Raw genomic sequence first — 16,451 nt, forward strand, 5'->3', positions numbered from 1 at the left:
CTCTCTCTCTCTCTCTCTCTCTCTCTCTCTCTCTCTCTCTCTCTCTCTCTCTCGAATTTTTACGAATCCTATCTCCCGGCGTGCGTTTCTTTCTATCTCTCTCTTTGCACGAGCGAACGCGCTCCGTATAGCCGTTATCGCGTGCTTACTCGACGTGTTTGTCGATTATATTTACAGTCGAAGGAATCTTCGTCGGTACTCAGCTGCGACATATCGACGGACGACAAGTATATAGTCACTGGCTCCGGCGATAGGAAAGCCACCGTCTACGAGGTTATATATTGAGCGCTGTCGCCGTTATCATCATCATTGTCATCATCATCAGCCCAGCGACAGTTCAAGGAAGAAGATGTGGTTAGAAAGGGAGCGCTCTCTTTTTCTACCAAGTAGCGACATTATCGACGTTGTTCTTGTTGTTACAATGTCGCTGTTCTTGTTATTTGTTTAATGGCGAGGAGGAGAGGCTATGGCGGCCGCGTGTCGCAGGCTCGAAGCCGGGTCGTAGTAGACACGCGCGCGACGTGTGTTTCCTCCGTTTCCGCTAGTCGAGATCGTTCGATCCATCGAGCGAGACGCATATTCGCGCGAATAAATGAGTGCGGATTCACGTGTGTATACGTTTGTGCTATAAAAAAATATACGCCAGATACATGCTACCATGCATATATTTATATGTACTCGTATTTGTCGAACGTTTATTCGAGAAAATACGATTTACGTAGATACACGTGTTCAACACAAAGTTATATTCGTTCGTTATTCGCGAATTGTGTAACTGTGCTAGTCGCGTCGACAACAGTATATAATGCCTCCCTCCCCTCCCTCCCCCTCCGGTGAGCTCATGTTTCGTGGCGGAGACACGTGACTATTTCTCCAATCTTTTTCTCTTGTACTTACGATACGTAACTGCCGACTGTTGTTGATTCCTTCTTCGGGCAAAGTTTCCGTCCCACTCCGGTATATTCGACTCCCCCCCTCTTTGATGACCCCTTTGTAATTATAGTCCTGTTATAGGCCCGTCTGTAAATTGTGTAAATAGCAAAGTTTTAAGTGATATCATTATATTTTTCTACTTCCCTGCCACCCCCAGCCCCACCCCCCAAGAGAGTGAAAGAATGGTGGATGAGGAAGGAGCTTAAGGAGAGTTACAATTGTATATTTCGATCTGGAAAGATTGACGAGTGACGAGACGAGAGTCGATAAATAAATGGCATATAATAATCAAAGAATTTTTTGGTCTTTTTCTTGCCGTTTTTTGCCCGATTCCATCCCCCCCCCTCCCCCCAATTAATTCCTCTGTACACCGTGCGGGATTATGTCAAGTATTATCTCTTTTTTTTTTTTTCGTTGCGCGTAGAACGCGCGCATAAAAACGTGAAAATTTAGTAATGCGGAACGCAGGCCGGGATGACCTCTCGTTTCCCGTTTGAAAAACGAAATGACTAGTGGCCAGCACGCCGATAAAAAATCGGGACTGCGCACACAACGGGCAGGTGTCGGCGGAAATAAAAAACAAGGACCACTCGTTACTCTATCCACGTGAATGTTGTTAGCGCCAAAAAAGAGGCATCAACAATATTTAGTTGCATGCCGGCGCAGCGGGCAGCGGCGGATCGTCATGAAAATTACGACACTATTTCGCCCCGATAGAAAAAAAAAAGAAGGGAAAAAAAGCCGCCACCGCGCGGCATGCTGACGGTTTCGCGATTGTCATGAAAACAAATCGGAGCGAACTCGACCTCCGCGCGAGCGCGCACACATACGCGTACCCCGTACGCGCGCGTGATCGGTCATATACGAGTATGGAAGAGCGAAAAAAAGGGGGAGAGAGGCGGGAGGGGGCAGAAAGAATACTCTCGCCGATAGCCAGGGCGATTGTATTTACGCCTTCGCGTCGAATCGCGGCTCCGACGATTCCGACATCCGTGCGAGTCGCGCCACCCGGTGTATAATTAGCGAGGCCATGCATGCGCGCGTTCAATGGAAGGTTCATCGGCGTAATGTTGTTATAATAGTGGCACGTTTTGCATATGTGACCGGTTGGCTGGCGGGAGGTGACGAGGGGTCGAACGGCCGGTCGGCCGATCGGGTGGAAGAGTCCCGAGGAGGGGGAGGGGGAGCAGGAGGCGTAGGTGGGGAGTAAAGTCGGGAAGGGAGAGGCGACGATGACGGGGAGGGGTGAGAGAGAGGGAGAGTGATTTTACGCGGGTTTTGCCGGGCGTATTTGCATGGTAATGATATGCGGTGCGTGTGCGCAGTGCAGGGGATGACACGGAAAGAGGGTGGCATGAACGAGAGCGAGATAGAGAAAGAGAGAGGCGGAGGCGACGACGGCGGCGGTGGTGGCGGCGACTATTGGAGCCGCGAGATTTGTATATCGCGGCTAAATGCGTCGGTTATTACGGTTAATTCGACGACGAGCCGGCAGGTACGCGTACATACGTGCGCGAAGCGTATTACCCTCCCCTCCCCTTCCCTCTCGCGCTCCGCTCTTTGTCTTCCCTTCTCTCTCTCTCTCTCGCTCCTCCACCGCACGGTTTATTCACGCCGGATTATTCGCGTACGCGAACTTATCGCGTCGCGTTGCGCGCGTGACGGCCAATAATAAAATACCCGTGCGATAACACACAGCGTGATCTATAAAGAGGAGTCAAGGGACTCGGGGAGGGGCAGCGGTGGTTTATACAGTGCTCTACGTAAAAATGGAGCGGTGAATCGCGCTTTTGTCTATCATAGTCCGCGTTGATTAAACATTCTTCATTCCCGCGAATACCATTTGCCTCTGAAAATATCCAAACTTCTCTTTTTTTTCAGAGCGCACCGCGATAAAAGCGGCCGATCGATTCGGTTTTAACTCTGTTTTGTCTTCGTATTTATTCTGGTGCACACGAGCGTCTTTTTTTTTATTTTTTAGAAAGGATCGCGTGAATTTGCGTAGACAAGGTATGCACTGCGATGATTAAGCCGCGTCGTCGTCGTCGTCGTCGTTGTCGTCGTCGTCGTCGTCGTTGTCGTCGTCGTCGTCGTCGTCGTCGTCGTCGTCGTCGTCGTCGTCGTCGTCGTCGTCGTCGTCGTCGTCGTCGTCGTCGTCGACGTCGACATCGTTGTCGGGCCCACCTACGCGATCCAACAGTTGGTGGCACTCATACACAAAGAGCTAATTTTCCCTCTGTCCGTCGCGCCGGCAACTCTCTGCGGCGCGGCGCGCACACAACGCGGCAAATTAACAGCCACGCAAATGAGCGAGTTCACGCGCTCGCTTTCGCACTGGCCCCCCGCCTCTCTTCGTCACAATTGGACACTAATAAACGCGCCAACGTGCTCTCTCTCCCTGTCTCTCTCTATCGCACCACCCGTTATCCCGTGCCCTTCCGTTCGCCCTCTTGCACAAGCCACCTTCCTCCTCCACCTCTCTCCCGCATGACACGGCGCGATGTCCATCCGCGTCATGACTGCCGCGTGCGCGCACGCGGAAGTATCTCGTCGAGATCAAACCGCGGACGAAGATGCACCGCGCGATAATCGTTCTCGCGCGCGCGAAACCAACCCGATCCACCACCCATGCCTCCGCGCCGCCCCTCTGCCGGCGGCGCCTCAGAAACGAGGGACGAGGGGAGGTGTGATATTTCGCGATTTCACGTCGGACGCACGGTGCATCGAAACGCAACGAAACGCGGTCAGCTCGTTAAGCCGTCTCGCGATCGCGCTCGCGCAATTATCGTCTCGACTTCAAAATTAGCGCGATAAGCGAGCGCAGCGGCGGCGGCGGCGACATTGCGGGCTACCTGTCGTCGTACATGCACGCCGCTGTGCTACGGAGGTGGAAACGACCTGTCGGGAGGCGAGAGGGTTGCAGGGGGAGAGAGAGAGAGAGCGAGAGAAGCGACGACGAGGGCGAGAGAGGGCGACGGCGGCGATGGCGGTTATCCAGATAGCAGATAGCTAGGACGGCGGTCTCGTTTGCGGCTTGACCACCCTTGCGGCGCACTGCCCTAACCGCCCCTAACCGCCCCTAACCACCGTACCGCACCGTCCGCAGCCACATGGTGTGTGCAACCGGCGATAACGTCGCCCTCTCGCCGTCCGTCGCAAGCCGATGCGTGTCGTTGCGCCGGCTGGCTGCACGCTCTCGCGAACGATCTCTGCACGCGTTCGTTTCTGTCCGTTCATTCGTTCCGATCACACGAGCATGATGTCGGACATACAACAAGGTGTCGAGCCTACGAGCTAGCTCTCGTCTGTGGAAATTTGCCGAATAACTCGAGTTCCATCTGTTCCCGAAGTGAACGACGGAGAATGCGGAGAGCACGGACAAGAAACGAGTGAGCCGTTAACCTGCTACATTGAGAGTCTTAAGTAGCCAATAGCCGGGCGGTACAAATGCCAGTCAGAGTGAAATCAGCCCCGAGTTGGACAAATCGTCCGTCTTGTCCAAAGAACATTTGTGTCTGAAAAGATCAACTTCTTTTCTTTATTTTTTGTCTCACGACACGTTTTGCGGGTGATCCGATGTTTCGCAAAGAAATCGATCAGGGACGAACCTAAAAGTTTCGCCGAACGGTAAAACCTTGACACTCCGAGAGCTGTTTGCACGTTGAGAGACGCGCATAAAGTACGAGTGTCCTCGCTGCTTGCGGCTAGTCGAACAAAAATAACAGTCGTTTGTTAACCAACGGAAATATTACGAGCGGGGACGACAAAGCTCTGCGCTTTAATGACTCGAAGGTATCTCTCGAGAGCCGTCGCGTTTTCCAGCGAGCGAGACGAACGCCCGGCTCAGCCGGCATAATTGAAATCCTTGGGATTTTTCGGCTATCTACCATCGGCGTTCCTTTTCCCTACTCACAGAGATTGGCTCTCGGCGGGCCGTCGTTAACCGGCCGATTCGTCGGTCATGCGGATGCACACGGATAGAGCTACGGCAATAATGGGTAGAAACGTTTCATCCTTCTGGGGTGCGCGAGGCTCTCTCGCAGCGAACGGACAGATTCCGGTCGTAACGAACGAGATCGGAGGACGCGAGAGCGTGTGATCGTCTCTAATTGTTACGAGGCGGCGGCGACGGCGGCGGCGGCGGCGGCGATGGCGACGGCGGCGAACGTCGGCCGACACACTCGTGCGAGCCGATGCAGCCCGGAGGAGTGACACACACGGCTGGTGATTCGCAGTTGCGAGTCGCGTCAGATGATTGAGGAGCGCGAGTTGCATTCGCGCGATTGCCAAGCGATTCTGACTTTCCTCGGAGTCGCCGAGAGCTTGGCCGGTGCAAACTCATCGTACGAGTTGGAACATTTCCTCTCCTTTTCCCCGCCCCGCAGACGAGCGCGATTGTTCCGTACTCGGGGATTATCGATATCGGGAGACTGTGACGCGGTAAAACGTGACGTAATTTCGCCGATTTCCAAGAGTCACCGCGCCAAAGTCGCATCTTCCGCGAGAGATACTTTCCAATTCTCCGAGGCGCATCCTCTACACGTCGGACACCGCGCATCTTCTTTATAACGGACGTGTCCTAAATACACTATGCAAAATACGACAAATATCGCGTACACGCGAGCGGACACACACGTACAGCGACGGCGTGTGTGCTTACATGTGTACGGCCGGTGCAGCGACGTACGTATGCGCATGCATACATCGCGTAACCCCTAGAACGACAGCGGACCGTGCCTAACAAACCGCAACGATAGCTACCAGTCGTCGTCGCGCACGGTCCCGTCCCATGACGTTGCACCACGCGTGTACATATGCGCGTCGTCGTCGTCGTCGTCGTCGTCGTTGAATATTTGAGGATCGGCTTCTTCGCGTTCTCCCGCGACGCGACGCGACACGCGTTCGCTCTTCCGAGATTGCTCCTCTTCCGTATCGTACTCCTCGCGAACGGCTAACCGCGTCATGCGCAAACCGTCGTCGTCGTCGTCGTCGACGACGACGACGAAGCCAAGACGGCAGCGGAAAAGAAAAAGAGAGAGCGGACGACGACGTCGGAACAGCATGATCATGCGCGTATACAGGCGGAAGAACGACCGGGGAGGAAACGCGAGAAAGAGAGAGAAGGGCGAAGGGAGAGAAAGAGGGACTTGTGAGATAGCCGTGCGGCCGACACATACGGTAGTCGCAGATCGGCGAGGTAGACAAGGGGCTCGAGCAAGCAAAATGGAGGGCAGGCGAGCGTGGAATATAAAAGGAGGAACGTGAATTCATATCTCGTCCGAGGGATCTCTCTCGCTGCCTCGCCGCTGAGAGACTGCTTTCGAACGAGCGCGAGAGACGGAGTAAGTGGGATTGGGGAATCGAGAGGCAAGGAAAGGATAAATCCCTCGGCCGCGAGGAGACGGCAGGACGAGCAGGAGTAGAGAGAGAGGGAGAGAGACAGAATAAGGACCAGAAGATGGGAGAGAGAACGAGGAAGGGAAAGCGGGAGATAGACGGATAGATGGAGGAAGAGAGGGAGAGAGAGAGAGAGAGAGAGAGAAAAGCCGAGAACAGCCGTCCGCTATCTCGAACCGTGCGCACAGCAAGTCCGCGCGGACTCGACTGAGCCGCCTGGCCGTCGTCGTCGTCGTCGAGGCGGCCAATCTGCGCGTGGTGCGGACCAATCGCGACTCGTGCCGGCGAATACGCGTCCGAGCGCACCACTGCCGGTGCTCCTCGCCAGTCGCTCCAGCCAGTCGATGCTGAGCCGCGCGGGGAAGTAGGATCTTTTGTCCCGGCGAGCCGTGAATACACGTTGCCGTACATATACAATGTCCCCGGTCTAAGGGTACCGCCGTGTACTCTCGCTTGTAGGCAAGTGAGAAAGCACCGCGGCGCGGCGACGGGTCGGAAGAGCGGCGGCGGCGGCGGCGGCGGCGTCGGAGAAGGAAAGAGGGAGCCGCCGTTCCACCACCTCACCGCCGTCGCTACAAAATTCTCGGATGTACTGTCGTTAACCTGCGGTTTTCGGTTTTCGAGAGCGGAGAAGCGCGCGGGAACGCCTGTCTCGGCGGCGACTTCAAAAACCTTCTGCAAAGTCCGCGCAGATCGAAAAACATAGAGAAAGAAGAAAGAGAAGGCAGCGCGCGAGTCGAACGGCTGGCGCGTTAAAGGGTACTTTGCGATTGACACGACGCGTCCATTACACGCCGCGTCAGCGGCGTCCGCGCTACCGATCTCTCGCCCGGAGAGAGAACGCGCGTCCAAGTGGCCCACGTGTCGACTTTGTTGCTAGTTGCGGCTATGAATGGAACACACGTCTATGGCGGTATACCTGCAAAAGTACGAAATGCGAATGATTACGTAACGCCGCGACGCCTGAATCGGCGATCCTTCCCAGCGCGAGTTGTCAAAAAAACCTGACCTTTTTATACATATGCACATATATATAAAATTGCGAATAAATATTAATATAAATATAAAACGCACATATCTATACGATAATTTCGCAGGAAATACGAATCACAAATGGTTGCGTAACGCGGCGACGGACAATATTATAATAAAACGTTAATATTATCGCGCCGACCACATCGCAAAATTGAAAAGGTCGAATGTTTTCTGCACGCCGGCACACGCCGATAGCCCGGCGCGGCGCGCGCGTATCATTATTCCCCGTCGAGCTTGATCGCGGCCCCGTCGGAAAACTAATGCGATTACGATCGCGATAATGTGATTACGATTTACGTAAACTCGCAGGCCCCGGATATCGTTCCCCTCCGTGTCGGGCGAACGAGCGGGCGAGTGAACGGACGCGCGTTTATTTACTCACGACTGGCTTTCGATTCTCATGCGGCGGCGATTGCGGCGACGTCTGTCTTGTGGAATCGCGCGGGCACCAATCAAGCCGGCTACGAGACGGGCTTAACGAGCGTTTCTAAACGCCTTCGCGGGAGAGACGTTTCCTACACGGCGCGGCGAATTAGCGCGTTCGAGACGTTTCGCAGGCGCAAGAGCGGCGGAGAAGAGAGGCATTCCCCGCGGTGCGAACTCTGCGACTTTTCGACCAGTCGATCGGATCGATCGTCATTTGCGGGAGAACAATAGCACGGTCGCAAGATACACAACAATCATCGAGTGCCGCACAGTCGAAACAAGTTGAAACAATAATCACAGCAAGGGAAAACATGATTTCAGGAGCAACATTGTACTGTCGCCGTCCAAGAATGCTACAACGCATTTCAGATAAGAGATTTGCGCGCGCTGCGAAATCGTCAAGAGGTGACCTCCACGTCTTTTACACAGTTGCGTTATCAAGAATAAAAAGAGGGCACACACGAATCTTTTTTTTCTCTTTAATTAGTTTAGCAGGATCTGTCGACATTTCGGCTGTATTCGTCGACGATACGCTCGCTTATCGTTAAAAAATAAGAGAAGAGACAGGGGAGGGAAGGGGAGAGAGAGAGAGAGAGAGAGAGAGAAAGCACTTTGAAGCTGATACGGGCGACGGGACACGTTGTCTAAAAGCGGGACTGTCCCGCTAAAAGCGGCACGTCTGGTCGCCTTATCGGTACATCGTTTATCCGCTACGACCCGTCGTATTTCTCGAGGTCCTCTTCTCTCTCTCTCTCTCTCTCTCTCTCTCTCTCTCTCTCTCTCTCTGTCTCTCTCTTACTCCCGCATCTATCGGCCAGTTAGTGATTTTGAACGTCGGTGACAAGGTAGAAGAGCTCGGAGAGGAAAGAGAGAAAGAGAGACGAGTGTCGTAGACTCATGGAGAAGAAAAGAGCAGGGGAGGAGAAAGAAGATGAGGCGGTTAGAGTTAGATGGAAGGACAGGCGCCGTCCGTCGGAGATAGCGGCGAGGGACGATCGTTGCTCTCGGACAAATTATTAATCCCGAAGTCTTGACCTTTTTCGCCTCTTAATCCGGATAAAGAGAGATATCTCGCGCCCGAAGGGCAAAAGGAGGAGCGCGTCTCCGATGAATCTGGCGGGATCGAAAGAGAGAGACCCTTCTTCTCCGGTCAATCCCTCCCCCTTTGCAAGCTTGTTCGCCTTCTCGCTCTCTACTTTTCTTTATCCGCGCTCGTTCACGCCTTGCTTTTTTTCCGCGCGCGGAAACATCTAGAGGCGCATATCGCGCGTTATATATCCGCCGCGATTTACCGGTAAGAACGCCGACGAGAACGCCGCGGATTCTCCGCGCGTTTATTTACGCGCTCCTCTCGTCACCTCTCCTCCCCCGTCTCGTCTCGCCGTGTACCGAGACCGAGAGCCCTTAATTCCCGACGTTGTATAATTGGTATCGGCTCGCCGGGGTGGAAGTAAGAGCGACGACCGATTCGAGTTGTGTGTCCCAACACGCGGACTCGCTGAGACGGCGCGTATGACTGCTCGGCGCGCGCGTAAAGAGCGCGGTGTTTAATTAAGACCCCTTCTTCGGTGCCTGCCGCTCTCCTCTCGGCGCGCCATCATCGCCGGGGCTCGAGAGATGCCGCGCGCGTGAGACGCGCTATCGTGTTCAGCCGGGTACGACTTACTACCGTTTCTTGAATCTAATCGCCGCGATACATCCACGAGCCCCGTGTAGCGGCTTGTTCACGGATTGTTTCGTTCCCTCGTCTCGCGCGTTCTCTCTCTCTCTCTCTCTCTCTCTCTCTCTCTCTTGAGAGGGAGTGCCGAGGGAGTGCCGCGCGAGTGGATGGATCGGAGGCCGCGTGTGTTGCGCGCCGTGCACCACGTGCGATTAGAAGAGCGCGTTACGCGAGGAGGAACCTGATGGAAAAGCGCGGAGAGAAGAATTGATAATTAACCCCTTCGCTCACAATGTTGGCTCTGTGAAACCCGGGTGAATATTCGATCGTTCACTGGTGTTCTCCTAAAGAGCCCGGGAAAATTCCACAATAGAGCAATTTGTTTGCAGCTTCAATTTCATCGCGTTACTATCCCACAGCTGAGGCATTGTTACACCTCTGGAAAGAAACGTGTCCAAAAATGTGTCGATTTTCGATAAAGTTATGGTAGTCGAAGCTCGCACGGGTTTAGCAAACCCAGATTCTGCTATATATCCCAAACAATATAATTGTATGCGCGGAGGATTAAATATATTCGATCGAGACGAATCGGAAGTAAGCAAAAAATTACCTATACAACGCGAGCTGTATTAAGACGAAAATAAAAATAGTTGAACAAACTAGGCATTAGATCACATTATATGTGACACATGTATGTGTGTGTATGTGTATGTGTGTGAGTGTGAGTGATGTCGTGAATCGTCGAGCACATTAAACGCGATCGTTCGTTCTAATAAGCAAAGTCCTGCTTCTCGTCAAGACGACCGGCCAGTGGCGAGCGATAATTAAATAATCCGGCGAATCGATCGCGATGAAAAACTGGTTCGAGAAGCGAGAGCTAATTGCCCGACTATCTCCGGCCGCCGTCGAGCGTTAGCGCGCATCACAACGTGACGCGACGTATCCGTTCCCTTTAGACGGCGGCGCGCATTCCGCGTCGTTCGATTGCAAATCGCCGATAACGGCACGAATTGTCAGCCGATACGGTAATCGCAACGGCCGATGCTCGCGCTTAACGGCGACTTAACGCCAACGTATGTTGGTTAACGTCGTGCCTTACGTACATTGCCGTATATAGAGCCGTGGGCTTGGCGGGGGAGAGAGGGTTGACACGGGAGCAGCAGGACTAGGGAGGGAGGAAGGGAGCGAGGGAGTGGTGGTTTATTGGCACCCTGGGACGGAGACCTCTCGAGCGTAAAACTCAATATCACGAACAAAACACACACTCGATCTCGCGAACAAAGCACGGCGACGGAGAAAATTTAAAGCGCAACTGCGCGTCCTCTCACGGCGCGGCCAAAAACGCGGAAGTTTCCGCGATCAAGTTAATTAGATCTCCGGATAACGATCTCGCGAGGCAATAGGAGGGATCGAGGGGAACTGATGGCCCGGACTACCGGGGGGGTGTGTCCAAGGGAAATTGCGAAGTAGCTTTGGCCGCGAGAGAAGGAGGAAGAGATTCGTCTCAGGCTCGTCAGGACGTCCCACGCGATACCGGCGCTTTTACCGGACACGCGTGTTTCTTCCCGCGTCGATAACAGCCGGCGTAGCGGGACGCAGGAGATACGGAAGAATGGAAATGAGGACTCGCGGGATGGAGCCGCGTCGAATGTCGCCGTAGGGACGAGACGGTTGACTATTTCGAGTTTAGCGAGACTGTTGCCGGCGGTGGTGATGGCAATAGCGGTGGAGGAGGAGGTGGAGGTGAAGTAGTAGTAGTAGTAGTAGTAGTAACGACAGCGGCAGCAGCAATGGTAGTACCTGCGTAACTGGCGGCGTTGCTGAGAGGGGACTGCAGCCAGGCAGGCAGGCAGCAGCAACAGCAGCAGCAGCAGCAGCAGCAGCAGCAGCAGCAGCCGCCACCGGGACGATTCGACGGTCAACCGGTCAGCCAACTTTGCTGGCGGACGCTAATAATCGCCAGCTTCGCGGCTGCGGCTGCGGCCGTTGCTGCGGCTGCGTCCACCATGAGGTTGCCGGTGCGGCGCGTACAAGCCAGGGCCGTCGGTAACGGCGCGACGCGCGGGAGGTGTAAAAGATCATTCGCCGCAAATGGAATTTCAGAAGCCGGGGATGGAAAAAGTAACGAAAAATGGGGCGGTATTCGTGCGTGTGTGTATGTGTGTGTGCGCCGTCGTGCGCAAAAATTCGATGAACCACCGGGACGACCGCGCGCGCGATTCGCTCGTCCCGGAGACGAGCGATTCGCACCGCAAAATTCCGGCTGCCTTCGGAATGAACGAACGAACGAACGAACGAACGAACGAACGAACGTATGATATTGCGGAAAATGAGGAAAACGAGATACGTGGATTGCAAAGAGGCGATGACGCTTTTTACAGCACGGCATGAACGATCTCGCAGACACGAATAGTAGTGCAACGGTGCCTTAATTTTCCGCGGTTCTCCCTAGAGTCGGCAACGAGACGCACGCGGAACAATACGATCCGTATCGCCTCTGTACCACTCGCTTTGAACGGCGCGTTATGAAAAGATGAAAATCAGCGGGCCACGACCATAAAAGAGCCGCCGCCGTCGCGCTTGATCGCTCAGCCGCGGACTCGAAATTGACGCGTTATGCACGTTAAGGGTCGTCTACAATGCGGCCGCGGTTACGTTTTAAAGTCGTAGCACTAGTCTGTGAGCGAATCGAGTATCTTTTGCGCAAGTCCGCATGAAAAATGAAAAGTTCCATTGACTGAATGTTCAATGAAACTTTCCATTTTTCACGAGTTTACGCCAAAGAAATGGGTACACGATCGATTCACAGACTAGTGCCACGACTTTAACTGCGACCGCGTTGTAGACAATCCTTCACAGCGCGCGACGTTACACGCCCCGTGCAAAAGTAGCGCTCTTATTACCAGACGATCGTGAATTTTTTAGGACTTTCTCATTACCATTAATAGGCTCGTTTGCTAAATTGGCTCCAAACTAAATATTCGCCGAGAGGAAGAAAAAGGCCAACCTTGCGAACCCACCGGAGAGTCTGCACGTGAGATTTTCGACGATCTCGGTGTACTCCGGCTTATCCCGTAAATAGCTGTACCGATTGTTACGGCTTTCTGAAGAGAAGCAAAAAGCAAACGGGGAAAAAACGAAACAGAACCGCAACGTTGCGGTAGCACAAAGTTCACCGCGAGTCAGTACGGCCCTGGATATAAGCCATTACCGCGAGGCACACGGACACTCTCTCGACCCGCGTCCTTCTCCTCTGACGCCGCTCTCTCGCTTCCTGTTTCTCGTGAGCCCTCTCTCTCTCCCCTTTCGCCTCTCTCTCTCTCTCTCTCTCTCTTGCGCGCGTCAGGCGGGGTGGCAGATAACATTGCTGCATGACACCACTGCTCTCGGTACAACTACTCGAGTACCGGCGAGCGATAGATACCTACCTACCTACCTACCTACCTACCTACCTACCAACCTACCTACCTACCTACAAGAGTACCACATAGCCAACGACTTAGCGCGCTCGCGCGCATGTACGTACATGTGGACGCGCGAGACGCACACAAACGCGAGCGGGCACCGCTAACAGAACGTCCATAACTGCAACGGAGCGGCGGCGGCGGCGGCGGCGGCGGCGGCGGCGGTGGCGGTGGCGGCATTGCACCGCACCTCGACGAGCCGAGTCGAGCTGTGCGCGCAGTGCATTAGGACTGGGTTACGACAGTAAATTTTCACTACCGTGCGGAGTTCTAATGGCCGGGTATGCAGCTGGTTTCAGTGGCCTCGAGTCGTTCTCTCCCTTCTGTCTCTTTCACCTCCCTCTCGCTGTCTCCTTTTCTCGCGTACGGTCTATCTATCCACCCACCCGCGCGCTTTGTCTCGCGCCGTCTCGCTTAACGGCGCGCGGAAAAGCGGGAAAGGAAATCGCGAGAGAGTGGAGAGAGAGAAAGTGAGAGAGACAGACGGTGAGAGAAACAAGTTGTTCGCGGTTTTTCGGTGCGGCAAACGTTCGGTCTCCCGCTCGAGATCCCTTTAATATCGTCGATGCCGCGCCCTTTCCGCCCGCGAGCGCGACGGAAGAGACGGTCGCGATCGCGCCACTGCCGCGCGCTATTTTATCCACGATCGTTCTAGCGGAGCCGCATTAATTATAGGCGCAGCCTCCGCCAAATAATCGGCCAAATTGAGCGCTCCGCGATTACGACGCGGAGAGAAAATTGCGAAACGAAGATGTCCGGGGCGGACAGCGCGCAATGGCGTAACGCGCGCCGGGCGATAACGAGTAAAATATCGCGCTTGACGCCGCATTATAAAAAAGGAGAGAGAAAGAGGGAAAGGGGGATGTGGTGAGAGAAGGGGGCGAAGGGAGAAAAACATTTTTACGACGAGCTAGTGCGAACACGAACGACCGCGGCATATCTATTGTTTGAGCCGCAGTTCGCGCGATAACGATAGCCGGGTCGCGTCACGTCGCGTCGCGTCGCACTGCGATCGTTCCGCCGGCCGTTTTCTCGTTGTTAAAATCGAAACGCGGGTCCTTGGAATATTGCGAGGCTTAAACGCAGACCACTCCGGTGGGTCGTGGCGCGAGACGATTACCGGTGCGTTACCACTCGGCTTATCGCCGCCGTCGATTGTTTCGTAACGACGATGAGTTTTCAGAATGCCGGATCTAACGCGCGACTAATGGCGAGGAGATCGACCGCGAGAGGGGGTTGGGGAAAAATGGGAAATAATTGCGCGGTCGAGCCAGGCCGTCGTCGTCGTCGTCGTCGTCGTTCTCCTCGCTCCGGTCGTTGTCGCGCATGATTAATGGTTGCGTTAAGCCAGTCGAATACAAAGTCGAGTTTCTGTACTCGCGGCGTTTTCGATAATTGTCCGGCCATTCTATAGAGCGATTTAAAGAAGAGAGAGGAAAAGAGAGAGAGAGAGAGAGAGGGGGGGGGGGCGAGGAAGGATGCTCAGAATCGTCAAGAATTCCAAATTTGTCGCACGGGTCGAACTATTCGTAAACACGCCCGCGTTGTTAAAAAGCGTCTTGAAAGCGATAGAGAAGGGTACACTCGGTCGACTCGGCGAACCGATATCGTGCCCGGGTCGAAGGGAGAGAGCGACGAACACGAGACGGAAACGGGAGACGGAGAGACAGAGAAGGAGAACCACCCGGACTTTGTTAGGCCATAATAGCGCAGCCCGCAGGGAGGACAGAAGTCTGGAAAGACTCTCCTCCGTCTGTCCATTCGCCCCCGTCGCGAGCGAAAAAAGCTCAGCCGAGGAGAGCCCGACGAGTAGACATACCCCTACGTACTCTCCTTTCTCTCCTCTCGAGTTTTGTTTTTCCGGTCCCCCCGAGATACCGGACACACACAGGCTGAAAGAGGAGGAGGTAGTGGTGCGGTGGAGGCGGCGGCTGCGGCGGCGGCGGCGACGGCGGCAGTGGTGGTGGTGATGGTGGAGGAGGAGGAGAGAGAAAGAGAGATAGAACGAGGCTTGGCGTGGGTGGCCAATAGTTTTGCCCCCTCAGACGGCTCCGCGCGGACTGAACGAGCGCGCGTCAGGTGGCGACGCGCGGCGCTTCGTGCCAGTGCTGTTCCACGCGGCGCTGCGATAGGTCGAGGTCGCGGCGGGATTGGCTGTTTTTAAAAGCGGCAGCGCGCCGCACGGAAAGAGGGGCACGTTGCTTAAGAACCGGCCCGGTCGATTGGACAAGTCGAGCGAGCGGGCCGCCGCATTGGCGCGCGGTCCGCGCGGACTTTTCGCGAGGAAGTGCACGAGGAGGGGGTTACGCTCGGGCCACCCCGACGGTAAGGTCGTCGGGGTGGAAAACGCTCAAATGGGGTGGTTTAACGCGAAGCTCGGTGCCAGAAGGACCCGCCACCGTGAGGGCTCTACGCCTCTCCTCTGTCCACCCCTCCCCGCCCTCCTGGCCCGGCACCCCCACCCTAGCCGCCCCCTCATCGCCGCCCTTCCTTCCCTTCCGGGCCCCGCGGGGCTCCGGCTCGTCGAAACAACGTAACGACCAGCGAAATTAGGTAATTCGGCCTCGTAATAATGCGTCGTCGCGCCACCGTCCTTACCCCCTATCCTCTTTTCTCCTCCTCGCGCGCACCCGGTAATGAATCGGGCACGATGGAAATTAGGGGCTCGCCGGACGCCTCTCTCGCCCCTCCACCCCCTGCCCCTCGTTCCTTCACTCTCCCCCTTCTCCCTCTCGCTCATCATCTTTCCTGCTTTCCGCTCTCCTCCTCGTCCCCCGTCCTCGGCTGACTTTCTTCGATGTTTGTTAAATGCGTCGGGGCCGCGGGAGGTGTAATCTGTACACCGCGAATTCAGACGAGTTTCCAACTTTCGAACCGGGATCTTATCTCTCCTCGCGATCGCGCGACTGTTTATTACGAGGCGTTCGCCGTGCCGTCAATTACTCGGAGCGTAAAGCGAGCGCGCGCGCGCATCTGCGATCGATGATTCGGCGTTAGGACCTTTCGCTCACCGCCGATCCGCATGGAACGAACGTTATCGGAACAAGATCTGTCCCCGCCTACTCACAGGCTGTTCCTCCTCGTGTCCGTTTCGCATCGAGAAAACGAGAGAAGGAGAACGAGAAGGAGTGAGCTCGTAGAAGAGGATTATCCGCGACACGAGTCGGTAGGTGGTGCCGCCTTTTGTTCTTTCCCGCGGCCACGCTTTTTATCCTTTTATCTCGAGCGCGATAAGGTAGGATGACGTGCGCCTGCGAAACTCGATACTCCAAATTTGCTGTTTCGCACCTGCCTGCTCAGCGAGCCGCGATCGCTCGGCGATCGGGTGTGCAATAATGAATGAATGAAGGAGCTCGGCATTAACGTGAGTCGCTTCGTTTGCGCCTAACTTCTGCTTGTCTCCGTTGAATCCCGCGCGTCTTCAAACAAAGTCCGCTTGTAATCGCTCATCAAGCGCAACATCCTACTCGGAGCGAGAGAGTCTCTCTCTCTCTCTCTCTCTCTCTCTCTCTCTCTCTCTCTCTCTCTCTCTCTCT

At 54.9% G+C, this 16,451-nt stretch overlaps 1 protein-coding gene across 4 annotated transcripts in view; it reads left to right on the forward strand.

Annotated features, from left to right (window-relative positions):
- Window positions 1-1,229, forward strand: part of LOC116842830 (protein groucho-like) — a 28,436-nt gene extending 27,207 nt beyond the window's left edge. For all 4 annotated transcript variants that reach the window (XM_032812567.1, XM_032812564.1, XM_032812566.1 and 1 more), the window contains exon 12: window positions 178-1,229. In XM_032812567.1, the coding sequence (XP_032668458.1) occupies window positions 178-285 (108 nt within the window). In that variant the 3' untranslated portion in view covers window positions 286-1,229. The remainder of the gene's footprint in view (window positions 1-177) is intronic.
- Window positions 1,230-16,451: the final 15,222 nt, after the last annotated feature.

This window comes from Odontomachus brunneus, unplaced genomic scaffold, assembly GCF_010583005.1.
Source record: "Odontomachus brunneus isolate Ranch 3 - 2012 unplaced genomic scaffold, Obru_v1 Obru_scaffold_027, whole genome shotgun sequence".
NCBI classification, from domain to species: domain Eukaryota; kingdom Metazoa; phylum Arthropoda; class Insecta; order Hymenoptera; family Formicidae; genus Odontomachus; species Odontomachus brunneus.